Below are 15,589 nucleotides of genomic sequence, written 5' to 3'. Positions count from 1 at the left end.
TTTGGCCATTACAGCTGGGTATGTGGCCTGTCCTTAAGTGTGATTTGTATATTCCTTGAGACTCCATTGGAATAAACTAAATATTTCTTTGTTAGGAGTTGTTATTTGTAGGTAGCTTCTTGATTAGGGATGGATGCTCATGTCTATTCCACTTCCCTGTGCTGAGAACTCAGTTTTCTTGAACCTCTGCAGAATCCATATATGCAGAAACAGATTCGTTTTTACCCAGTGGGTATGTCAGTCCTGTGGTGCTTATAAGACCATGCTTCCCTGTTGTCTCTAATTCCCACTGGCTATTACAGTTCTTCTGCCTCATCTGCACAACCCACTTAGCCCTGAGGGGAAGAGATTGATGAAGATATCCCATTTAGGACTCAATGTTCAAATGTCTTTCCTAGTCTGCATATTGCCTGGTTGTGGGTCTCTGCATTAATTGCTATCACCTGAAGGTGATGCTTTTCTGATAATAGCTAAGCGAAAATAGCTAAGTGAAACATGTAGGGATATATCAAAAGCTCATTTCTAAGTTCTTTTGCAATATTCAGTTTTCCCTTTGTTCCTGACATATAGAATTTCAGGATCTTAACCAAGCAGGAAGTGCCAGGTATGGCTTCCGTCTCATATCTACACATATTTGTACTCTACTAAAGCAAACTGAATTTTACCAAAGTCAATAATATACATTTAAGAAATGACAACATTTCTTAATGACAACTGGCCAGACAGAACAACCATACGTAAAAAAAAAAGTTAGCTTACAACTCTACATCTCATTCTAGCAAAAAAAAAAAAGAAATCACTTTCAATGTATGTTTAGTTTCTCAACATATTACAAAATCACACATGTATACAATTATACATTTTCCTATCTACCCTCAACTGTTAATGTCCTTTCCAACATGATCAATCCCTTCTCTTTTGAAAGCCCATTAAGCCATGAAGTTAATCCTTCCTGTTAGAACCCTGGATAGATATAAATTCTGAGACATATACATTTTCAGAAACATTATGTGACCTAATTTATGACACAGTAAAAGGAGAGGGTCCAGATCTGAAAAGTGTAAAAATAAAAGTAATTACTCATATCTACCTTGATTGTATTTCTCCTCCTCCTCCTCCTCCTCCTCCTCCTCCTCCTCCTCCTCCTCCTCCTCCTCCTCCTATTCCTCCTCCTCCTTTTCCTTCCAATTATTCTTGTTGGTTCCTCTTGTTTTTCCTTCTTGTTCTTTTTCTTGTTTGTGTTCTTCTTGCTTTTGTTCTTATTCTGGTTGTTATTGTCATTGTTGTTGTTCTTTGTTTCTTCTTGTTCTTCTTCTTGCTCTTCTTCTCCTTCTTCTTCCTCTTCCCCTCCTCATCTTCCTCCTCCTCCTCCTCTTCCTCCTCCTTCTTCCTTCTTCTTCTTGTACTTGTTCTTATTGTTCTTCTTCTTGTTCTTGATATTCTTCTTCTTCTCCTCCTCTTCCTCCTCCTCCTCCTTCTCCTTTTTCTCCTCCTCCTTTTTCTTCTCCTTCTCATTCCTTTTCTTCTTGTTGGTTCCTCTTGTTTTTACTTCTTGTTCTTTTTCTTATTTGTGTTCTTTTTCTTGCTTTTGTTCTTATTTTTGTTGTTGTTATTGTCATTGTTGTTGGTGGTGGTTTTCTTCTTCTTCTTCTTCTTCTTCTTCTTCTTCTTCTTCTTCTTCTTCTTCTTCTCCTCCTCCTTCTTCTTCTTCTTCCTCTTCTCCTTTTTCCTCTCCATCCTCTTTCTCCTCTCCATCCTCCTTCTCCTTCTCTTCCTCCTTCTCCTTCTTTCTCCTCCTTCTTTTGTTTCTCCTCCTCCTCCTCCTTCTCTTTCTTCTCCTTCTCCTCCTCCTCCTCCTGTTCCTTCTCTTTTTCCTCCTCTTCCTCCTGTTCCTCCTCATCCTTCTTCTTCTCCACCTTCTTCTCCTCCTCTTCATCTTTCTTCTCCTTCTCTTCTTCTTTGTTGTAGGTGTGGAATTTAAAACATTTAGTTAAAATATAATCATTCCAATTTTACCCCTCACTTTCCCTTTTCTAACACCTCATGTACTCTTTCCCACCATCTCCACCAATGTGCCTGTACCTCAATACCTCTGGCATTTACTTGCAATATTTTCATGCAAGTATTTTATACTGTGTAATTTATTTATTCCTAGAGGATGGGAGAATATGCTACAATATGTTGTCTGAAATAAATGGAATGGACTTTTTAGCCATTAAAAAACAGTAGACAAAAACACATGATAAGCTTAAGTTTAGGCTTTGCAATATACCATCACCAATTTTACATGGTCTCATGAAGCCCTACACTTCCTTGAGATGTACTGACAATTCAAGTTATATGCAAAGTTTATAGTATTTTTTCACCTATCCAATCACAAGTAAGTGGGCCATGATCCAGAAATAAGGCCCATACATATACACTCATGCCACCCTAATTAAGATCAGTGGTCAGTAAAAGAAACATGAATATAAAAAGAGGCACATGGTACACATAAAAAAGACATGGTACAAGTATATGGAATTGTGAAAAATAAGTGAATGTAAAGGACAAATATTTTCTTGAGAAAATATTTCTATTATTATATACCTCATGTATATTCATACATACATATTTTCCTTACTGAGACAGTTTTAACAGCGTTCAACAATACTATGATTAGTTTCCTTAAAGATGCATTGATAGATTCCCTTTGACACAAGACTTTTCCCTTGAGTTCTGCATGAAGACATTGTATTACATCCATTAAAGAACAAAACAATCTACTCTTTCTGAAAATGAAGTATATGGATTTATTTTCATATAAAATGTTCTCCAAATTGTAAAAACACACAGCACAACTTTAGATGGTCATGAAAACATTATAAGTTTTCAATAAGTGGAAAACTGCTCAACAGTATGTCATGAATTCTTCTGGGACCAGGAGAATCTTTATAAACCTTTGGGAACTAAAAATTAATCTTACAGATTGATGATATCTCTGAGAAACTTTTTAAATACCTGATGCAGTATTGTAGAAAACATTTGGATTCTTCTTTTATGTTTTGTTCACTATCATGATGAACACAGCACTAAAGTGACTGTGGTAGCATTCTATACCAGAGTTTCACTCCTGCTGCCCTTCAGATGTAGAAGAGTTGCAACCAACAGAGAATCTTTGTCATGACTGAACGGAAAGGATATTTGTCATCAGATTTTTCACAGAAGTGACACTTGGTGAAGCAAAGTAAGGACATTACCTATGTATTTTTATAAATCTTTTAAATTTTGTAACAAAGTGATTTAGAATGTGGGCATTGTGAGCAGTCTACTGTGTTTAACAACATGATAGCCCTTTCACTTTACCAGCATCTATTTTGTGAGAAATTCATAAACCCTGATGCTCAGATTACTTACCTTGTATAAATGTTATGATATAAATCAGCATTTTATTGAATAAAGCATTGCATAAAGAGATGATAGACTAGCATTTTATGATAAACAATTGTTTGAATGTTGACAGTGTTCAAATAACTGTTGTAATAGTGCAGTCTTCTTCAACCTATTCATCTATTCCATTGGGTTTTTGAGCTTTCATTTTTTAAGTTTTAATGAAATTAAATATATAATCAAATTTATATCTTCATATTAAAATCCAAAAACTAAGAAAGCCAGCACAAACTTATATTTCTAGTATCTCTCTGACAATAGATTGATTATCTGAACACATACTCATGCAACTCACAATTCTGAAGCTTGCATTGAAAAATAGAATGATTTGAGGTTTTATATAAAAGCAAAAAGTAGGAGGGGGATGGGATGGGGGTTCTAGGGAGGGGAAATGGGGAAAGGGGATGACATCTGAAATGTAAACAAATATAATATCCAAGAAAAAAAGTTACACTGTTCTGCCAATCACATTGTGCCTAATGGCTGCTGTCCTAAAAACTATAAAAACAGACCAAATGGCTGCCTGGGGTCACTACACCACCTTTGGTGTAGGACTACCCCAAAGCATTGGATCATTAAAATTCATCTTGCTTTTTGCATCAAAAAAAGAATGCTAACATAAGAACACAAAAAAAGAAGCATCATCTTACTTTCTATATGTATAGAAATCGAATATAAAATATTCTAGTTTCAGAAATACACACTAGTACATATTATACAGAAGGAATACAAATTAAGAAAGATTGACTCAACTGACATATGAAGTCTTCTGATTTAATTATGTCTACTTAGATTTTTCAAAGCATCAGCATTCTTCCTTTGAACTCTTAGGGAAACTAAGTATGTAATGTTATGATTGTATTGATGTTAAGATTCTGGCTTGTTCTCTGTCTTAAAATGAGCAAAATCACTAGCACACCAAAGAGGCTTCAGAAATCCATCAGGAAGAATGTGAAAAGAAAAAGAAAAATCTTTTTCCTCTACATTCCAAACTTAGTTGGGCAAGTGAAGTTGAGATATTTAGGGAAATCAAGAGTAACATGGTGGGCAGAGAAAAGATTAATTGTTTGAAGTGAACACATTTTTCAAAAAGTTGAGAAAATAAATCTGGTTAGCTACAAACACAGGAAAGAAAGCATGTATTGATAGATTATAACTTTAGTTAAAAATAAGACAAGACAGACCTAAAATTTAACATATAGGACAACTTCATGTAAAAACTTTTATAAGCTAACACTATTTGTAAAAACACTAGCCATTTATATTAAATATATTTAAAAATATCTATTCATAATTGTAACCCACTATTCACTACTATGGCCATTATGAATGTTACATGTGCCTCACAGTTAATGAAGACATTGTGTTGTCTGAGAGTGTATCAATATTACAATTTGTTTAGCTGCATAAATGAATGGGAAGGACATAGTGGAAAATGTGGGTGGTGGACCTCTAGGTCACTGCTTAGGTGATAGCTCAGTGAACATAATTTCTGCTGTGTAACCCCTGGGCAAAGCACTTTACCTCTGTAGGATATTCAAATTTATGACAGTATGGAAAAGATCTTGGAAAATTTTAGGGCAATATAATACCTATTATCTACTGTATTTATATATAATAATATAAAGAAAATGAGATTTTTCTAAATGAGATTGTGAATTGGAAACCAAGGAGCAATGAGTTATAAGAAGGTTGAGGCCAATATATGGTCATCAATGAAAAATTATAATAAATAAAATATTCTACATTAAGATGTTCTGTGAAATCAGTTTATTGCTTCTAGTTTTGGTAATTAGATGAGTGTTTTAAAATTTAACATTGTTTTCAGAAATTGAGAGGCAATTAGATTTTATATGTTTCATCTTGGTGGCTAATTTTCAGTTTTTTAATTATAATAACAACATATAATGTATAGTAGTATATAATAGTCTTAATTGTATAGCTCTTATAATAGTTTTCCATTTTTCTTATTTTTTCAATATTTTACACACTATATCACATTCTATGGTAAAAGTTTCTCAACCTACTTACTATTTAGAATAAAAGTATAGGATGAAGTCCTGTTTCAAAATTAAAACAGGCTTAAACTTCTGTAATAATATCTAATACATGTTATATTGCTTTAATAATCATATTACTAAATTCATTGTGATTAATTTTAAAGTGTTATTTAAAAAATCTTTTGACTGATTCATTATTTCATTTTTGGCACAGAGTGCTTTTTAAAGAACCTTGACATCAATATTCATGTTATTTTAACATATAGTTTGCAGAATATATTAATAAAATATATGTGTTCTGTTGTTTGTGATCATACATGCTTATAATCCCAGAAGTTGGAAGTGAAGTCAAGAAGACCAAGAATTCAATGACATGGTGAGTCTGTATCCATCTTAGGCTAACTATGATTTTTCCATTACCACTAGATAAAGACTATTTATTGTTATGGGGAAAAGTCTTTCTCCTGTGGTAGGTCAGTATGTGGAAAGTGGGTATTATATATCAAGCTGTTTTGTTAAGCACATTTATAATGTATTTCCTATTTGTTTTAGAATTTCAAGTGTGTGTAAAATGTATCATGACCATATCCTAGACCTTCGCCCAATAGAAAGTAATTGATTTTTAAATTTCTATTTATCATTTTATTTAGCCTAATGTTAGATGAACAGAAATAACATAAAACACAGGCTCCATATGGTAGCTCACATAGATTCACTCGAGTCTGCCATACTACTTTAGTGTGTATTCATTTGTCAAGATAGTATAGAAAAAGTAAGAAAATTTGCCTCATCTAAACAAAAAAAATTATTTAGATAAATATTTGACTATTTTCTATTTATATATGTATTTAATTTCCAACTGAGATAGAGTAAAATAACTTCCTCCTTTTCGTTGCTCCCTCTAGCCCCTCCTAAGCACACTCACTCTATCCTCTTCCTATCTTCTTTTTCACAACATCTCAAATTGTTGGCCATTAAAAAATTATTATTTTTACATAATATATAAATAAAAAATTAAAATTACAACCTGCTCAGTCTATATATTATTACATGTATGTAAATGATATAAGGGATGACCACTTGTTATTGGATACCTACGTGGGAGCTCATCTCTGTGAAAGTAATTCTCAGTCCCTTAGCAGTCATAAATTTGTCTAGAAGTGAAACCCATGAGAGTTCCCTCCCCACATTAGAATGTCCCATGCTGTCCTACTCATTATTTGGACTTTGTTAAGGTGGCCATATTCAGGTTATTACTCAGGTCTTGTTCAGGCAAAAATCACATACATGTAGGAGGTAACATAGGTATACATTCTCTGTCATTTCTAGGAAACCTAGTCTCATATCTTGCACTGTAGTTCTTACATTTTTTATGTACTTTTCCAGAAATGTTCCCTGAAACTTTGTTGTTGAAACTCTGTGTTAGTTATATACGTTGGGACTGGGTTTCCTGTGATTACTCTAGCTATATATTTTGATTAATTTTTCTGCAATAATCTGCATTTGCTTCAAAGATGAACTTCTTTTACAAGGGCTCAGATCTAAACTTATCTATGAATTTAAGGATATGTTTTTAGATTTCATTAGGAATTGAGCTGATCTAGAAATAGATTTTCCTTTAAGATCTATGGCTATACTACCCTTGGGTTGTTGGCAAGTAATGGACATAGTTTTTTGTTGTTGTTGCATTTAGTCCATAAGTTCAATTTGAGTGCTGCTGGTTACTGCTAAAATAGGAGTGCCTCCTTATTTCTTTAGGAATATGTTACCATATTTCTCATTGTGGTACATAAGCATCACAGCAGATTATGACTATTGATTCTCATTCCACCTTGCAGCTTGACAAGAAAGTTTTGTTATAATGAAAATTAATGATCAGATCATTTTTAGGTCATCTAAAGTTTATATCTTACTATTATTATTTTTATGTTACAGGAATCAATTTTGACAAAGACTGCATATTGTGTTTAATTTGCATATATTCTGACTATTCCAAAATAGAATCATAAACTGTAACTATACTGTACTCTCGTTTCAGATAATTTTAATTACAACAAACATTAGGATATTAGGGAAGTACACCATTGTAGACACAGGGTTTCTGGCTGGCTTGATGTATATGTTTCTCCCTTATACATGGTGCATGTATATTTACATATACGAAACATGCTGGAAAATAGGAGTGAAAAATCTAAATAGGCACTAACTTGACTTCTCCCAAATGAGTTTTGCAAGTAAAAACATCAGTGTTCTAGTTGAAATATTGCCATTAAGATTTCCATGACTTTTTTGATTTAACTGTATTATTTTTAACTCACAGATTTTTAAAATGCATATTTCCAAATATAAGCCCTTTAAATACTTGGTTAACAACTTAACATGGCATAAATAAGTAACACAAGCATGTCTCAGATCTGTAAAATTAATTCAATAAATAATTTCCCCTTTTCAGTTATTTGATATTACCGATTTTCATATGTGAGTTTTTGGTCCATCGCCTTCTAAACCTTCATCATTTACTGTTACCTTTGTCAAGATCTCTCATTTACATAGGATCAAAGTAAGATGATTTTTTGTTAATTCAGAGAAGGAGACTATAAAGAACAACTGTTAGTGCTACTGTAAGTAAGATTAATAATCTCATTGTTCATCAAGTTGATTGCAGTAGACCTCATGGTTCTTAGAACTTACGTCTTTTAAAATCCCAGGTTTATAATTCCTTGTTTTATTTCTCTTATACTAAGATTAGAACATCAGACAAAATGGGAAACATGAAATGACCTATTGACCAGGAGTGTGAAAAGACAGAAGAAGACCTATTATTTTTTTAACTATTTCTTTCTTAGAATTGATGACAACATGATTCTTTTCATAAAGGTATGGTAATATCATGTATAGTGCTAGAGACTTTCTACAGATTTTTTTTGTGTGTGCAGAATAATTTATCTGAGGTTACAATTTATTTCCTACTTTTAAACAAATTTAAAATGTAGTCAGGATTTTTGTGTACACCCAAACATACAGCTTGCCTTTTCTTCTATTGCTGTATAGGGCAGTGTTTCAACAAGTCACTGCAAGATACTAAATCCTGGCCTTGAGTTATTCACATCTAGGTAACAGTTTTAAAATGTCCTTTAATACTCACTTCAAGGAAACCAAAGTGACTTACAAAAGCTGATGTTGGAAAGTTACACTATTTTACTTCAATCATACAGTGGATGTGTTCATAATTAAAATTTAATATACAGCTTCTATAAAATATACAAAACTGTATCTTTTAATCAATTTATGTTACTGCTATACCCTCCATTTTCTAATATTTTATTTTAAATTACAATAGACTCATCAATGCAAATACATCCATTTGTATAGGACATATTACTTTGTTGATGGAAATACTACATATGTATGTGTATATATGAAGCATATTTTTCATAAATGGAAATTTATGTGAAGAAAATTTACTTTGACTGTCTTCCTGAGAATTATGCAAAACCAGAGTTTTGTTACTGAGTTCATAATCTTGGGACTTTCTCAGAACCCAAAAGTTGAAAAAATATTGTTTTTTGTACTTTTATTGGTATATCTTGCAACTGTAGGGGGCAACATGATAATTGTGGTGACCATCATGTACAGTCCTGCTCTGCTGGGTTCCCCCATGTACTTCTTCTTGGCATTCCTGTCCTTCCTGGATGTATGCGTCTCTTCTACTGTCACACCCAAGATGATTATAGACTTTTTACATGAGAAGAAGACCATTCCCTTTGGCTGCTGCATGACACAACTCTTTTCAGTCCATTTTTTCTCAGGGACAGAAATGATTGTCCTTGCAGTCATGGCTTATGACCGTTATGTGGCTATATGCAAACCCTTGCACTATTCTTCCATTCTTACACGGAGGCTCTGTAGCATTTTAGTAGCAATATCCTGGGCAGGGGGTTTCTTACACTCTATCATACAAATTATATTCACATTGCAACTACCTTTATGTGGACCTAATGTAATTGATCATTACACATGTGACTTGTTTCCATTGCTGAAACTTGCCTGCACTGACACTCAAATATTTGTTCTTTTGGTGTTTGCTAACAGTGGTGCTATCTGCATCATTATCTTCTCCTTGTTGCTTGTCTCCTATGGTGTCATTTTGTTCTCTCTGAGAGCCCACAGTTCTGAAGGGCGAAGAAAAGCTGTTTCCACTTGTGGAGCCCACATCACTGTTGTGGTTTTGTTCCTTGTCCCATGCATATTAATATATGCCCGGGATACATCTGCATTCTCCTTTGAGAAATATACACTTTTATTTGTCAATGTCCTGACACCATTGCTAAATCCTATGGTTTACACTTTCAGGAATAAGGAAATGATAAGTGCCATCAGAAAAATGTGGAAGAGAATAAAAGTGATTTTTGTTAGATTTTAATATTGCCTTTATACTATTGGGGATATGAACCAATGGGAAAGGATACTAGCTATGTCAAAATGAGTACATAAGTTTTGTTTTTCACAACTTATATCAGACTTTAAGCATGAAAACACAATTTATCTAGTACTGATGTATATAAGATTTGCAGATCCCAGGGGCTTCTTCACACAAATATATTTGACAAACAGTGCAAGTTTCATTGGAGTCTTGTCTCAAGAAAATAATGTAGAATGATAAAAAAATTCTCATAATCATTCCTTTGTGTTAGGTCTGCATGCATTTTCACAGACAAAAGCACTATGTAAACTAACATGTATAACACACACACACACACACACACACACACACACACACACACACAAGCAAACAAAAATAGACTTTTAAATATAAGGAAAAATTTTGTATTTTATTGGTCAAACAAAACAGTGATTTTTTTATAAAGAAATAACATAATTTATACAGAGGACCTCAAAAGTAGGATGTTGAATGTTTCTGGGCTCATAGTTTCACTCTGGATTAGGTACTCAGCATTGTTATATAAAAACTAAATACAGTTTAATTTTACCTTATCATTACTTTATTATATATAAATGTTTTACCTATTTAAATACTTTTTTAATTAACTATGCTCCACTTAAAAATTTGGTTGACAAAATAAATGTGTATTTGGACAAGAAAAATACAAAAGTCACTCTAAGGGTAACAGGTTTCTAAATGCCACATTGAGACCTTTTAACCTATAAATGTAGAGAAAGAACTCAGAATTTGTCCTCCAGGTTTCCTGCATCATCTGGTGTCATTATAAGGTAGTGTGTTCATATCTGCTAGAAAATATGAGTTGATTCTTCAAATTCAAAACATTAAATATATGAGAACAGCTAGAATTTCTCTTGGATGATGTGACTATCCCACTCTAATGAGCTCTGGGAATTGATAATATAGAGAAATACTGATGTAGACCTCCAATTCCAGTACAACACAAAAAGCTTGCAGGCATTAATTTCATAGGAACAGAAGGGCAAAGATAATGACATACTATATAGATGCCAACATAAGCACATATGAAATTGGTTTCCAAAATGTCAGTTAATTTCAAGGTAGTATGTGATTGTAATATTTGTAACTTTGTATGTATAAATAATAATTACATTTTTATACTTATCAATGGAGAATATTTATGTCACTTCATGGTTATACTTTGGTTCATTATCAAAAGGAATTTATGGGAAATTAACTTACTGTTAAACATCTGTTTAGAATCAACAACACTAGCCAGAAACTGAATTTTATGCTAAAAATATTGCTGAATATGAATAGTGTTTGTTTCTCATTGATTTTAACTGCCAGAGATTATGCACATGGAGTTACAGAAGACACATGAGGATTTACATTTGGGAAAAATGTAAAGAACTCAGTTTTGGTGTATCAGTTAATGACTAAAGGAACCATAGAGGAGGTATCAAAATGTGTAGATGTCACATTAAGGAACAAGGTAAAAAAAAATCTTTCTGAGATTAGTTTGACAAAGAGTGAGCCCATAATTTATTTCTGGCTCTCCATGTTTTTCTACCTGTCTCTAGTTTGTGGCAAATGGTGTGTCTGCTGTCTGCTCTGTGTGTCTGACCTGTCTGTCCTTCTTTCTGTCTGGCATGTTGTGCATATTTCAGTTCTAAGTCTGTGCCAGTCTCCTTTGTGTCTGGTCCATGTGCCTAAGAAAGGGGATTGCTCTATGTACACTAAAAAGCAGAAAAATGTGGTATGGGAAGTGGATAAGACATTCTTTACAACAAATGTTACCAGAGTTTTACAAGGGAAAAGTAAGTTTACTGACTTCAGGTGTTCCAGATGAGTATTCAAAATCTCATGCATATATTATCAACCTGTATGAATATGATTTTTCAACATTTATGGAAAAATTTATTTGTCTGTTTTCAATCTTTTGGCTAATTTCATGAAATACACATCATAAGACCAGCTACTCACAGAAATACAGAAAATAGAGGGCTGCTGATATCTCCAAGGGATAGAAAGACTATCTCATAAAACTGAGCATTTATATCTTGTGTGATATATTTGTCAAGAATCTTGTGTCACTCTACCCATGTTCTGTGTATTTGAGTGAAGTTAATTAAATAGTTAATTTTCCAGAGGAAATTTCAGGACAAGTGAACATTTAGTCTCTTTCATTGCTATATATTATTGTACATATCGTCGTCTTCAATGAAAAAGAGCAGAAAATTTAGACAAAAATAGTGTTTTGAATGTGTATTTATCAAGTAAGTAAAACATAACAGAAAATCTTAATATAAATATATGCAGTAAATTAACACAGTAACTTTCTTTTATCTTAGCCAATTACTTAATAATGACACAAGGAGACTAAAATTTTATTTAAAGATTTATCATAATCCTGGGCAGTCACTGATCAATATTTTAATCTGCTAAACTAATCTGGCCACTTCCAATCAAAATCCCAATAATACTTGCATTTGGAGCCTTGTATGTTCCAGTTGAACTCTCATGATTTCTCCTTTCTTCCTCTGTGCTGCCCAATCTGTCTTACTCCTCTGTCTCTCCCTTCCTTGCTGGTGGAAGTCCCATTCTATTCTCTCTTCTGCCCATCCACTGGGTAATCAGCTTTTATTGACCAGGCAGAGAATAAATGGTAAGCATTGGTTACACAAATTTGAGACAAGAGATTCTTGACATAAGCATTACAATGGAGTGTCCTATTTGGAACAAAATGTAAGGGCAGAGAATTCAGCATTTGAATAACACAGGGATAAACTTCATGGAGTGTTCAAGAATATTATGCATAGAAAAAAAGAGCTTTTCTCTTTTAAAAATGTATATTTTGTCATGTAAGAAGAATTTACATAGCAAGATACATCCTTAAAAAGCGGTTAATTTGCTAAATAGAAACATTCTTTTCTGAACTGTGATAAAGTAAGTAAGTGTAAGGCATGACACCACCCACAAATGGCTCTGAAATGAGAAAAAGTGAACTTATTTTAAAGAAGGAAGTATCATCTGAGAATATACCTGGAAAAATTCATTTCTCTTGCAAAGAATTCCCAGGAAAGTCCCCTTTTGAGGACATAGAAGCTCATAGAGCTGTGAACCAGAGGGTTCTGGCCACATCTTGAAGTATCAGGTAATTTTACCTGATACTAGCAGTTTTGTACATCTGGTACTGAATTTTTAGTCATTAATTATGTAAAATTTCAGAAATCGTTACAGAGTCTTGCTTCTAATTTTCTGATAGGGACTGAATCTTAGCAATGGGCAGAAAACTTGGAGTCTATGCATCAGATAAGCCACCCCTTAAATCATCAAAGGTGTAGCCTTATTGGCAATGGAAATACTAGGGTTCAGAGATTTCAGGCCATGTTACATAGGCAAAAAATTGCTTAGAATAGAGATGATTCAAGATGGTTAGCAGATTTGGATTATTTGAACTACAGAATGTTTATTGCTCTCAATGGTTTCAATACAAGTCAAGATGACAGGAACATGGGTCAGCAGGATTAGTAAATTGTTCAACTGAATTTTGTTACTGCTTTTGTTCTATAATTTTTTAGGGGTGGCATCACTTCTTCCTTTTGGAAAAAAAAAACATTTAATTTGTGCCACTAAAAGTGGAAAATACAAAACTTCATTTGATTTCATAGGTGCTCACAGTTAAGAATTTCTCAAAATATTATCTTCTGCTGGCTAGTGTATTAAGTCCCAGAAAGTGTTAAACATCCTCTATTGAGAAAACTAAACCAAGTCAAACAAAACAAAAAACAGAAAACAAAACAGTCAAATCACTTAGATGGTGTGTGGACCCTGCATGATTAAATACTGCCCTATCAGGCAAGATTAAAGTACCCACTGGTGTACTATTTTTCTCATGATGACTTGAGAGTTTGGAGGTTGTTAAACACATACAGATAGTATTTGAGGTACTATACACAGGAGAGGAATATATAACTAGCATTTTAATCCTATTAAGCCTAAGAAGAATATCATAGACCGTAGGGAAGAATCATCTGCTTTTGTATAAACAAAAGAACACAATGGCAGGCCTCCAAAAGGCCACACCTACTCCAACATCCTTACACCCTCTAATAGTGCTACTCCCTCAGCTGAGCATATACAAATCATCACATGGACAAAACATAGTTGCTAACACTGTGAACACATGGCACCTGTGGATACCTGCATAAGACTGACAGAGGATTTGCCTTTCAACATTGTATTCTGGATAGAGGAGGGAATCATAAGTATTCACTCCTCACTGAGGAGCTAATGATAGTCGAAGGTGCTAAGAAAGAAATAACATTTTCTTCAGTTCTGTACCCATAAGGAAATTTCCCAGGCCTTGATAATCCTCTACTTATGTTTCTGCAAGCAATTCTAAAAATATTGAATCAAAAACAAAAGACACGAATATAGAAAGACTATTTTGGAAGAAGGTAGTCATAAGCATGGGAAGGAAATAAAAGATGATATTCTGTGGATATTATCATATAATGTAGATATGTGTAAAATTGTCAAAAAAATAAAAATGAAGCAAAACATCCTAGAGAAAATAAAGACATTGCTATTATTGCATACTATTCTTACTAGTGTTTCCCAAGAATAATTTATATTACTCTTACAGATTAATTAATAGATTCCTTACGACAAAACTCATTAGTTACATTGGGTGAGTGTACAGGAATTTCACTTAAATTCTTCATAGAGACACATGCAATTGTCAGTTCCCTGACATGATAGTATAAAAGGATCATCAATAGAAACTTTCCAAGTACTTTCTAAAGCTGACTTTAGATGTAATAGAAGTGTAAATACTATAGATACTGGAAAACGTATACAGTATTGTTTCTCAGCAACTCAAGGGCAAGAAATTGCTCTAACCCTTGGGGAGTTTAGGCCAAGTCTCAGAGGTAGATCATGTCTCAGGAAAATCACATTAAATTCCATGTGCAATTAAGGAGGGGTTTTGGCTCAATTATTTCTCCTTTATCCTTAAAGTGTAATTAATGCTATGTGAGAGGAACACTGGCAGCATTCTCCACCTTCACTAGTATATTTCTTAGTATGGAAGGAATAATTGGCTACAAATATTGCCTTTTGATCACTACTGAGTGAACTTTTCTTCACAGAGAATAAGAACTGGCCATCTCTAGATATTTTACCAAAACATTGCATGGTAGAACTGATGAACTTATTTTTACATTTTCAGAATTTTTTTAAGTATGAAAAGGTGCTTTAAATTTGTTTTTGTGATCAGGACATTTTGTGTTTAATGAAAACATTGAGGTTTTTACTGCATAACTGGGCATGTTAGGGCATCACATACTAATACTTTATTTGATAAAATTCAGTTTTATGACCCAAATCAAGACACACAGAAGCTACTAAAAGTATTGTAGAAAACCACAAAAAAATAGCACTTAAAGGTAGTAACTACCTAAGTGTCCAAAATATTTGTTTTGGAGCCAAGTCCTTTTTGCCTTCTCTCCTCCTCTTTTCTTCCTTGCTTTCTTCTTTCTTTCCTTCCATCCTCTTCATTTGTTCTTTCCCCAATTCCTCTATACCTTTCTTCCTTAATGAATTCCTTCCTTCTCTCCTTCCCTCATTCTTTTTTTTCTCATCTTCCTCCAGTTTTCTAATAATACTACCTGTTTTTTTTCTTGGACATCATTTCTTTTTCAATCCTTTTTCAATTTTTATTCATGTTTAC

General features: G+C 33.4%; 1 protein-coding gene across 1 annotated transcript; it reads left to right on the top strand.

Moving 5' to 3' along the window:
• The first annotated feature begins 3,021 nt into the window (after window positions 1-3,021).
• LOC117704634 (olfactory receptor 4C15-like) lies at window positions 3,022-13,076 on the top strand. The gene is made up of 3 exons (XM_076929095.1): window positions 3,022-3,226; window positions 5,763-5,805; window positions 8,174-13,076. Exon 3 carries the CDS (start codon window positions 8,917-8,919, stop codon window positions 9,850-9,852), a length of 936 nt encoding a protein of 311 aa, XP_076785210.1. The 5' UTR covers window positions 3,022-3,226; window positions 5,763-5,805; window positions 8,174-8,916; the 3' UTR covers window positions 9,853-13,076.
• Window positions 13,077-15,589: the final 2,513 nt, after the last annotated feature.

This window comes from Arvicanthis niloticus, chromosome 2, assembly GCF_011762505.2.
Source record: "Arvicanthis niloticus isolate mArvNil1 chromosome 2, mArvNil1.pat.X, whole genome shotgun sequence".
Lineage (NCBI taxonomy): Eukaryota > Metazoa > Chordata > Mammalia > Rodentia > Muridae > Arvicanthis > Arvicanthis niloticus.
This window is presented reverse-complemented; position numbering and strand designations above follow the sequence as displayed.

Excerpts from the sequence above, each read along its gene's own strand:
- LOC117704634 (XM_076929095.1), top strand. The coding sequence starts at position 8,917 with ATGCAAAACCAGAGTTTTGTTACTGAGTTCATAATCTTGGGACTTTCT.